Genomic DNA, 12,071 nt, shown 5'->3' on the forward strand with positions numbered 1-12,071 from the left:
TGAACGCAGGGACAAATGAGGCGTTATGACTATGAACATATTTATCAGCTATAGATTTTATTTTAGTTAAAGCAATGATTCATTGGCCATGTATCTATTATAGTTAAACAAAGTTGCCATTTGACCTGCCATATCCTAAATTTTGCTCAATATCAATATCAAATTTTGATAAGGCATTTAATTATCATTTTCCATCTAAATCTTTTCAATCAGAAGTTATTATAACATTCTGCCAAAATAATAAAGCATTTCTGAGTACAATTTATCATTTTTTTTCCAATATATAATTAACATCTGAAACCTTTAACATCTTGTTCTTAAGTAAACACATTCTACATATTCGGGCACTGTGTAAGCTCAGACTCACTATTCCCAATCAAGGATTTCAGCACTCTTTTTGTGACCCATAAACCAAGAAGTCTCTTATAACTTCTTGCATACAAAAAAAAAAAAGGGGGGGGGGGGGGGCACCTGCCTTTTTCTTCATCCTCAAAATTCTAGACCTGAGGATGAATTAAGTGTAGAGATTGCAGGATCAACCAAATCGTATTTCTAACAAAAACAAGCAAACATGGTACATGATACATGTCTTATTAGTGACTTAATATCTCAGTAAAAGAATTAAATCTTTCCACTTAAGTAGTATTTCCACAATCACAGTTCTTAGAAATTACAGTTTAGACTCTGCCGTTTATCAAGTACTGGTAATGATCAACAAGTTGACCCCTGATGTGCAGATTGTGGGTAAACATTGAACAATAAAGGCAAACAACCATGAGTTAATCAGTAAACTCACTTCTCTGGGGTGTATCTAGATGGAAAAAAGATCTGAAAGGACACATGTTCCATATGGGAAGATTAGAAGTCAATAAAAATCTCTCAGTGGTGCCTCTGGTATGTTACTCTCAGAGCGCAACATGTGTTCATTGCGTGCCATACCCTAGATATGCCACTGTATTTCCTTGATATTCTCGGTCTGGTTTTCTGGTTTGATTTTCCTGTTCCTGATAAAGTACTTAGAGTGAAAGAAGATAATAATTTAATTGTACTCACATCAACAGACATGGACCCGTTTTAATGACATAATTATTGCCCTTATTGACCCCAAATTTCATTTCATGTCAGCCGCATTTATTTTTGAATTTTATTTTATCAAATTTTATATGTTGGTAATGCTGCTTGTAATCCAGTATTGGGAAGTAAGTTGAGCTTTAATTTTTAACTTAAAAACTAATTTTGAAAAATATTACAGTGATGATGATACTCCATCTCCTTGTTATTACTTGTTTATTTCACTGAACAATAAATCTGTCATATTATAAACAAATGGATATGTATATATGATTATGCAAATAGGACTTAAGAAGCTATTATAAATTTTGTGTTGTTGTCACATTAACCAATACAATATGTGACCATATACCGGTACATGTATCTTCTGAAAGGAACCCCTTACTTCAGGAATGACTTTTTTTAAATCTCACTTTTTCCAACAACAAAAGGTTCATATACAAAAAAGTACTCTTGCACAACACTTAATGTAACATGTTCAGAATGGACGGAATGCTGTATTTTACAGAATCTTACTGGAAAAAAAAACAATCTTAAAATTCACTTAGATATATCCTGAATAAAAGATTTTAACACATGCATAAACATGGTTTTATATACATGTATATCCAGGCAACTAAACACACAGTCTAATTTTAAATCAGATAATTATAATAACTAGAGGATCAGAGAGGCGATACCGCCTCCGAATATTGTACCACCAGCTGGAGCAAGCGCATTCGTATAGACCCCCACATACACAAAATAAGGGGTGCAGCCACCAGTCTTGTGCTTGACAAGCTGTAAAAATGCAATCAACAAGAATTTTCAAAATATGCAAAAAATATATATAACTAAAAATGGTGCAATCAAAGTTAAGTTCATTGTAAGGTAGGTCAAAGGTCAATTTCAAGGTCACAGTAAATTGCCAGTATATGACTTCCTATCCAACTTCAATAGTAACTATGGACCTATCTCTGCCAGTTTTGGAGATAAAAGGGAAGCAAAATTTGCAAAGTTCAGTTCATGGTGAAAAGTAGGTCAAAGGTCAATTTCAAGGTCACAGTAAGATTGCCAGTATATGACTTCCTATTCAACTTCAATAGTAACTATGGACCTATCTCTGCCAGTTTTGGAGATAAAAGGGAAGCAAAATTTGCAAAGTTCAGTTCATGGTGAAAAGTAGGTCAAAGGTCAATTTCAAGGTCACATTTAGATTGCCAGTATATGACTTCCTATTCAACTTCAATAGTAACTATGGACCTATCTCTGCCAGTTTTGGAGATAAAAGGGAAGCAAAATTTGCAAAGTTCAGTTCATGGTGAAAAGAAGGTCAAAGGTCAATTTCAAGGTCACAGTAAAATTGCCAGTATATGACTTCCTATGCAAGTTCAATAGTAACTATGGACCTATCTCTGCCAGTTTTGGAGATAAAAGGGAAGCAAATTTTGCAAAGTTCAGTTCAAGGTGAAAAGTAGGTCAAAGGTCAATTTCAAGGTCACAGTAAAATTGCCAGTATATGACTTCCTATTCAAGTTCAATAGTAACTATGGACCTATCTCTGCCAGTTTTGGAGATAAAAGGGAAGCAAAATTTGCAAAGTTCAGTTCATGGTGATAAGTAGGTCAAAGGTCAATTTCAAGGTCACAGTAAGATTGCCAGTATATGACTTCCTATTCAACTTCAATAGTAACTATGGACCTATCTCTGCCAGTTTTGGAGATAAAAGGGAAGCAAAATTTGCAAAGTTCAGTTCATGGTGAAAAGTAGGTCAAAGGTCAATGTCAAGGTCACAGTAAGATTGCCAGTATATGACTTCCTATTCAACTTCAATAGTAACTATGGACCTATCTCTGCCAGTTTTGGAGATATAAGGGACTAAATGTTATAATTTTGGAGTTACCATAATGTGCCATAAATTTCCTACAGAAAAAATTAATTAAAATAAAGAAAAGGTCATTTTGGTCAAAGTTCTTGAAATGGGAGGTTCTCTGAAGTTGCAGAAGTTTAAATTTGATAAAATAATGTCATTTTTGACCACAAGTTGTCTGCTTTGCCAAGCATTATGTTTTATTTTTCCGGAGTTCAAAATTTATTATCCATTACCGTACTGCACATTTTTACGGAAGCCGACTGGTGCCATATGTTGAAAAAAAAAATTATCTCGAAATTTCGAGATAGCATTTTTTTTGTTCAAATTTCAAAATACTATCTCGAAATTTCGAGATAAATTTTTTTGCTCAAATATCAAAATGCTATCTCGAAATTTCGAGATAATTTTTTTTTTGTTCAAATTTCAAAATGCTATCTCGAAATTTCGAGATAAAAATTTTTTTTGTTCAAATTTCAAAATAGTATCTCGAAATTTCGAGATAATTTTTTTTTCTACATATGGCACCAGTGGGCTTCCGTACATTTTCCTTTCACCACCAATATGTACTTTTTGATACAGCGTAACTCGAAAACCGTATGGAATACAAAAAAACCGAGACCACCTCCAGTGTTGGGCTTTACATGCTCTACAAAATGAATGAAAAAAAATGGGTCTCTAGCATTAACGGTTCCCGAATTAGAGACAGTTTTCAGTTTTGGTATCTTATGGCCGCTACTCCTGTGAAAATGCACCGATTGACCCCAAATTCACGGAGATGAAAGATGACCTGAAGGGTAACACTTTCCAATAATATTATTGGTTAAGTCTGTGTGGCGTCTGAATAACAGGGCAAAAAAATTTTTTTTCATAAAAAATTTCATTTTTTTGAAAATTTTGACCCATTTGACCTTGAAGTAAAGGTCAAAGGTCAAATCCGAGGGTATATTTGAAATCTACACATATGACTTTTGGAAAGCCGTCTATAGAAATTTTTCCCGTAACTCCTTCTGTAGGGTAGATAATTAGCATTTAATTTTGCCATTTTTAGACAAGGGTGCATTGCAATGAGTGCCACACCCAGACCCCAATACCGACGAAGCCCAAATTTTACGTGGAACGAGTTGAGATTATAGGTGACCTAAATCCATGAGATGGGTACGGGGGCCCTTACCGTCTAGGAGGAGAAGCGGTAACGGTAACATGGCGGCGGAGCCGGCGGAACGGACCGGACGGGACCGAAACCATGTGTACCGCCAGCGCTAACGCTGGTGGTAAATTTTTTTGTTCAAATTTCAAAATAGTATCTCGAAATTTCGAGATAATTTTTTTTTCTACATATGGCACCAGTGGGCTTCCGTACATTTTCCTGTCACCACCAATATGTACTTTTTGATACAGCGTAACTCGAAAAACCGTATGGAATACAAAAAAACCGAGACCACCTCCAGTGTTGGGCTTTACATGCTCTACAAAATGCAAAAAAGAATGGGTCTCTAGCATTAACGGTTCCCGAATTAGAGACAGTTTTCAGTTTCGGTATCTTATGGCCGCTACTCCTGTGAAAATGCACCGATTGACCCCAAATTCACGGAGATGAAAGATGACCTGAAGGGTAACACTTTCCAATAATATTATTGGTTAAGTCTGTGTGGTGTCTGAATAACAGGGCAAAAAAATTTTTTTTCGTAAAAAATTTCATTTTTTTGAAAATTTTGGCCCATTTGACCTTGAAGTAAAGGTCAAAGGTCAAATCCGAGGGTATATTTGAAATCTACACATATGACTTTTGGAAAGCCGTCTGTAGAAATTTTTCCCGTAACTCCTTCCGTAGGGTAGATAATTAGCATTTAATTTTGCCATTTTTGGACAAGGGTGCATTGCAATGAGTGCCACACCCAGACCCCAATACCGACAAAGCCCAAATTTTACGTGGAACGAGTTGAGATTATAGGTGACCTAAATCCATGAGATGGGTATGGGGGGCCTTACCGTCTAGGAGGAGAAGCGGTAACGGTAGCCGTCCGGCGGAGCCGGCGGAGCCGGCGGAGCCGGCGGAACGATCCGGACGAGACCGAAACCATGTGTACCGCCAGCGCTAACGCTGGTGGTACAATAATTCACTATGTATAATTTCAACAACTCAAATTTGTTTTGACCTTACTTAAAAACACATTTCCCAACATTAAAATCAAATAAAAAAGAGATGACAAAGCATGAAAAAAAAAACATGCTTGAAATTTTAGCAATAAGAAAGGCAAAAAAAAAAAAAAAATGGAACATTATTCAACTGAGCCTCTTAGTAAAATTGATATGTATTTAATATAGATGACTCCAGCAAGTAGAAACACACAACTGTGTCCGTTTCCCAATGATAAACAAAGTGCATGGCCATTCCATCACACTAGCCACACCAACAGACTGGTGATAGCTGCAAGAATGGACAAATTCAGTGTCTGCATGAAAATCTCCCACCCACACAAAAAATAATACAAAAATAAATAAATAATAAATAAAGAAATATTTAACACAACATAGCTTAAAAATTAAAATCATATTTCTATTGAATCTGATATCAGTTAAAATATCACTTCCCTGAATCTTAAACATCTGTCTTGGTTCTCCTGGGTCTTCTGTCATTCCAATAGATGTCACCAGTGTCTTATATGATATTAATAATGTCACAATTCCAAGAGTGTTACACATGTCATCATCATGAATGACACTATCACAAAGAGTTTTGTTACATGTTTATATTTGGCGTTAGTGTCTATGTCCATTTGACATGTCTTCACTGGCCGAGGCAATACCTGAATCTGGCTTTATCCCATCCTCATCTGCATCAGACTCCTCTGACTCTTCGGGAGAACTAAATTGAAAAACAAAATCAATTTTAATGATTTAAACTAAGTTTAAAAAAACAACAGACCAAAATTTGGAACCGTAACTGATGAGTCACAGTCTGGTACGTATAGGAAAACAGAGAACACGTTGGATGTCTGTTCACATGCTCTAACAACAGGAATTTCTGATGTACACAACAGGCCTGATAGACAGTGACAGTAAATAAGGTAACATAAGTGCAGCGCCTGCATATTTCTATAAAAAATACCTATACCTGTCATCATCATCATCATCATCATCGTCATCATCATCGTCGTCTTCATCATCGTCGTCATCCTCATCATCATCACTCTCTTCAGAACTGGCCTCTGCATCTGTAAAATGTCAGAATATCAAAAATCTGCTGCTCCCTGATCACTACAACATGTTGAATATAACCTGAATATCCATCTAGGTAGCTAAACATTAAAAAGAATATTGATTTTAACCTTCTTTCAGAAATGTTAAGTTCACACAGACTTTCAGGGATGTAATTCCGAAAAAATGTACCAATTTTTGTATATTTATATGGTAATCACATGAAATCAAACACAGCAGACAACATCACAAATTATGACAATCACTTGGGAAAAGAAATGTGATGGGACTATACAACAAATTGTGGTTCATTAATCCGTGGTGCAAAATAAAATATTTGACACAACTCACAATATAATTTCAACAATTGAATCTGGTTTTAAAAACAAAGGAACAAGAGTGACTTACCAAGCTGCATCTTCTCTTCAATCAGTGGTTTGAACATGAGAGCCTCGGGGTGTTCTGGCTCATACAGGAGAACTGGAAATGGGTTTTAATGAGAATGTTAAAGTCTTTAAAGCTTGAAAGCAAATTACAGGGATGGGATGCAAGGATGCTTAAGAGAAGCAAATCCTCTACCCCATCCCAGAATCCCCAAAATGATGAAAACTGCACTCCATAAAGAAAAATAAAGTGCAGTATTCTCAAATACCTTTTAAAAGCACTCTGAACCCTTGAAAACTCCCATATTTCTTAAATGTTCTGTTGTATGCACTTACTCATCTGACAGAGTTTAGCTGCATTTGGGTAATCTTGCTCCATCACACATTGAAGAAACTGGAAGAAGATTTTCAAAATTTAGTGAACAGCTTTTTTGTGCAATGGCTTTTCTTGCCTGTGCTATACATAGTTTACCAGCAAAACTTGTTGAACTGTAAGATGAAAGTATTATCGAAAGAGTTGAAATTGTTATATCTTTGCATGTCTTTTTTACTTTTCGTCAGGTTATATGATTCTAAAAGAAAAGATTGCTTTCAATTTTATAGAACAAACACCTTATATTTTGATTATACTTCGAAATGTGACTAAATTCTAGACTTTATGTGAGACCAGTTCCTGTGGTGAGGACAGTATTTACCTCCATAATCAACTGGTTGGGGGCCTTCACCTCCTCTTCCTCCTCATCTTCTTCATCTTCATCCTCATCTTCCGCATCAGCGTCATCGCCTTCTGCAGTGGCTATGTCAGGTTTGACAGATTTGTTGCTATTATTCCTGTACAAAATGAACTGTTGTAATAAATGCTAATATTAATGTAATAACCAAAAAGACAAGGAACGTTGTTATTTTTGTATGAATTTGATAGAACTTCTGACAAAAGATGAAAGTTTGGCACATAGTTATGACTTTGTGATCACTAATTGTCATAATGATATCATCTGTTATCAGACAATGATAATCAAAATTTATATTATTCATTCTGCAGAAAGAGAAAAAAAAACATGAAGCCCTAAATATCTGATTTTGAATTCTGAGGATGCTTTTTCCCTGCTATGCACTCACTGTGCATACAGTAATACAAGATTTGACTGATACAAAAAAACCAATCCATTTCCACTGTATCCACATACCCATTACTGGATGCTTCCGCCCCAGCACTGACTGCTCTCTGAGGGTCTGGAGCTCTCTTGTGGTGAGAAGAACCTTGAAAATATTGAAAAATATTCTGAATCGGTTATAGAAGATAACTTTTTTTTTAATGACTTATATAGTACATACTTCCTTTTATTTCATACTTCATTGTGTCCTACTGTGACATCAACACATTTAATCAAATATTAATTATAAAAACTTGATTAAGTAATACAAAACAAAAAAAAAGCATAACCAGCTCCATGCATCAGATGTGAAGATGAAGGAAGCTTGAAGGAAGTGACATTGTGATTGCTGTAAAACACTTTCCAGTGTCTCAATAAAATTGGGCTAGGTGTGACAGCTTTAGTGTGTTTGAAGTGACTTCAAGACTGTGCTAAAACAGACAACACTATTGTGTTAGTTGTGACAACACATTCCTCTCCACTCACCACCAAGCAATGGATGTCCCTGCAGTGACATGTCCTTCATCTCCTGTTCTAGCTTGGTTTCTTCTCTCCTAAATACAACAAATGAAACCTTAGAATCCTTTTCACTTTGAAAGCTTGTTGGCATGACACATTTATATTTGAGGGCATAAAAGATATTCAAATAAAATAAGATGAAAGCTTTGGAAAAAGAAGGGCTGTGTTATCATACTTCTTGTTGACTTTCACTAGAGAAATAGACATTATTATAAAAGCCTGTCCGTTTCTCATACAGCAACTAGTGTCAGCCTTTGTTAGGACATTTTTTATAATATCAATATATTCAGAAATATCAGTCAAGGTAGCCCACCTAAGTCTCTCTTCCTCCTGTGCTTCATATGCCTTCCAGTCAAAGTCTCCAAAACTCACATCGGTGCTAATAAAAATAGCAAATGAAAACAAGGAAATGATCATAATATACAAATATATTTTATTTTATCATTGACTCTGCATACCTCATATGAATGATACACAGGGTTCCCGAAAATGTTTATTAGCAACATTGGACGGTCATAAATTCCAAGACTGAGATGAGTTGGATTTTATATGAACTGCTGATACATGGAAGACACTGTTGATCAAGTTGAATTGAAAAAGTGATACGGCACTTTGTCAGAAAGAATATCAAAAATCCATCAGTAGTGAACATTAAGCTTTTTAATTTAAAAATTCAAGCAGTGAAACAATAAAAGATAACACACTCTTCTTTCTTCCTGACAGTCTGCAGAGCCACCTGTTTGGTCGGAGTCATACTCCTCCTCCCAGAACCAGAGTCTGCTCTCTGTAGACCTGGAGGTCGGCTGCCTGCACTGGCTCTCCTGGAGATATCAAAAGGACAGCTTGTGAACTCTACTTATTAATAAAATATTAATGCACTATGAAACATGTCTAAACCTCAAAATATTTGAGAATATCAAAATAGGTTCCCATTTATGTTTTCAGCAGGATGTGTCACACCTAACACATTCTGTTCATTACAAGTACCTTGCTCCACTACCAGCTCTTTTTTCTGAACCAGGACTTCCCATGGAACCATCACCAATTTCTAAAATTATAACAAATCACTTTTTATTCATTAATTTTTTTCTCACTGTATTTAAGGAACAAAATATATAGTAACAATCAATTAATACAGAAAGTCTGTCACAAATATTCAATTCCACGACTGTATATATCATGCCATTGGTGACTAGTTACATATGTTAAGATTTAATAGTGACACAAATCACGAGATTTTTACTTTGCTTTCTCATCTATATGAAAACAGCGTGTGGGTAAATTTTTTTTACTAACCTTGACCTTGTGGGGGAAGAAACTGAAGACTGCTTCCAGTTTGCTGCTGTTGAAGAGAGAAATTAAACACCTCAACTAGTAACAAGCAAATCAACATAGTAATAAATTAATACCAAGTTCCAAAGTAATACTGTATAACTAAGTGACACAAGTAATAACATGTATTGATGACTATAATCCTATCAAGATAATTCTCTTCCTCTATACAGTATGCTTAGGTATAGCACTGGTTTGTTGTGCATCCTCTGTTTGAAAATGTGAAGCAAAATTATCATTTTCACCCTTTAAAAAAAAGCTATTTAGAGGCAAACAACTTACCTTTTTCACAGGGCCTGACATTCTGTGTGAAGATATTGGTGATCTATAAAAAATATACCAATGCAAGCTTGCAGCATATGTAAAACAGGCTTTTACTTTGTTGATTTTTATGTCAATTATACAAGTAAAAAAAAGAAAAAAATTCAACTCATAAGCTATAAACTGAGTTTGTTTTTCCACATCATCAACAGACCATCTTGTACTATAAAAGGAAAACTATGTATTGAATTGTACAACATCTTATTAATTATAATCCTCTGAAATCTTCTTAACTAATCAATACTCTGCTGCTAAAACCTACAATAATTCAATACTTGGAGCCAGATTTAATGAGCAACCCTGAACCAGATTACTAGTACATACAATATGTCAATATTCTTATTCTGTGGGTTATTAACAATAAAGCAACAATGTATGTAGTAAAGTATATGAATGCTGGCATTTTGACCTTTATATTTCCATAGTCAAGTCACCTACAAAATCCATTCAGATTTATAGACCCAAGAAAACTACAGTCCAGATAAAAAAATTGTAGATAAAGGTGAAATCAACTAAAACAACTCCTGAAATTCTCTTGATATGATCCAAATAGTAGCTATGATAAATCGTCTTTTTTTCATTAGTTCCATAAAAAAGTTAGTCAATGAGGACTAATGGCCAATGTTGTTGACTGCTTAACATGAGGTGAACCTCATTAATACCTGTACAGAACGGGGCCGTAGCAATAGTCCGAAGGTTTAATAGTCCGAAGGTTCATTGGTCCGAAGGTTCTATAGTGAACCAATGAACCCTTGATTAAAAAAACGATGAAAATGTTACCATTTTTCGGACCAATGAACCTTCGTGCCAATGAACCTTCGGACTATCGAGACGCCCCCGCACAGAACTACCAGTAGACCAAACTTCCATCTGTAGTACTAATACTGTACAATGTCTGTATTCACCTTATGACAACATGAAACAGGAATGTGATGCACTGTACACACTTAAACCTTATATTATATTACTACTGAGTAGTACTTACCCCCTTGCATTACTTCCCAGGGGTGAGTCTGATCTTGCATGAGCCATGTTGGGATGTTAGTCAAGCTGGACCAGACAAGCACATGTACAAATGCCCTGTACAAATTGATTCACATATATAGGAGTTTACATGTTTCTGCCACCCTCCTGCTACCTGCCTCTTTGATCTTTGATCTTGACCTGTATTTAGGAAAAAGTCAGATGATTATAATCACCAGCTGTTTGTTTATGTTTAACTTTATCCAGGCAAGTTACTCACTTACTGTTGAAGAAAAACTTTTGGCCAATGAACTTTTGAATTATTTTTTTTTACAAAGAGCTGTATTACTGTTAGGATAGATTCACCGTAGGTATCGAGTCTAAGCATGGGGAATGAATAGTAAATACTAAATGTGCCAACTAGAAAAATAATGCCTTGTACATGTGTTGTAAATGCCTTGCAATGAACGCATTTTAATTACGGAAAAAACTAAAAAGATTTTTATTTCTTTTGTTTCTTAGCTTCTTTTAAAATATTCCTGATAAAATATCGTTGTTTATGCTGCTTATATAATAAATCAACAGGGGATAAACAATTCCAGTTTTTACTAGTTTCTGATTAAACAATGTAAATCAGCTGCAGCAAGAAGAAACCATGCGAGTGGCAAGCAACTGCCAACTGACAGACCATTTCAAAAACAAGAACGTCAAGGATAGAAGGTACCCACCAGGTTTTGAAGTCTCGTGCAGTTTCTACGTCAGAATAGCATATCTTTCAGTTCACCGATAATCTTCTAATTGAAAATAGGGTTGCTTTATGACAAAACCTTAACAAATTTTGGCGTTGCTAAATTTTTGTTAGGATGCTGAAAAGAGACTCGTATCAACATCGATAACATATCTTAGCCAAGAAAAGCCAAAAGTGTGCCAGTTGAGATTTCTACACGCGTTACGATTTAGACGACTGACTTGAAGTTTAAGCAATACTCTGGTCTAAACTGCGTGCAAATACCACTAAATAAAAGTTTCTCTTGCTTTCAACCTGTGGCTCACTCGAGGGCATTTGATAAAATTTAAATAATCATTTTAAAATGTATGACATGAACTAATATAAAAAGAAGTTAAGCTATTATTTCACAGAACTGTGCAAGTGCGCAAGAAATTACTTTAGGTTTCATCAGCTTTACTTTAAAACAAAGATACACTGTGGACCTTTGGCACCCATAAAATCGAATAACTATTTTTGAATCAATTTACGGACTCAAACACCCTGTGGAA

General features: G+C 35.3%; 1 protein-coding gene across 3 annotated transcripts; it reads right to left on the minus strand.

Annotated features, from left to right (window-relative positions):
- Nucleotides 1-1,270: 1,270 nt before the first annotated feature.
- LOC106179728 (uncharacterized) lies at nt 1,271-11,708 on the minus strand. Of its 3 annotated transcripts, XR_015335410.1 has the most exons (15): nt 11,522-11,708; nt 10,816-10,994; nt 9,792-9,834; nt 9,474-9,519; nt 9,165-9,225; nt 8,882-8,998; nt 8,491-8,556; nt 8,145-8,212; nt 7,692-7,764; nt 7,200-7,335; nt 6,841-6,898; nt 6,530-6,601; nt 6,039-6,138; nt 4,366-5,789; nt 1,271-3,545 (listed from the first exon to the last, which is right to left on the minus strand). XR_015335410.1 is itself a non-coding variant. In XM_087017027.1 (14 exons), exons 2-14 carry the CDS (start codon nt 10,860-10,862, stop codon nt 5,684-5,686), a joined length of 990 nt encoding a protein of 329 aa, XP_086873153.1. In that variant the 5' UTR covers nt 10,863-10,994; nt 11,522-11,708; the 3' UTR covers nt 1,271-5,683. The 3 variants fall into 3 exon arrangements, 2 of the variants coding, with proteins under 2 accessions (XP_086873153.1, XP_086873152.1); XM_087017027.1 differs by having other exon boundaries at nt 1,271-5,789; nt 9,474-9,516; XM_087017026.1 differs by having other exon boundaries at nt 1,271-5,789.
- Between the last annotated feature and the right edge of the window lie 363 nt (nt 11,709-12,071).

The sequence above is a fragment of the Lingula anatina genome, chromosome 7 (assembly GCF_051362555.1).
Source record: "Lingula anatina isolate TDL-2025a chromosome 7, LinAna3.0, whole genome shotgun sequence".
NCBI lineage: Eukaryota > Metazoa > Brachiopoda > Lingulata > Lingulida > Lingulidae > Lingula > Lingula anatina.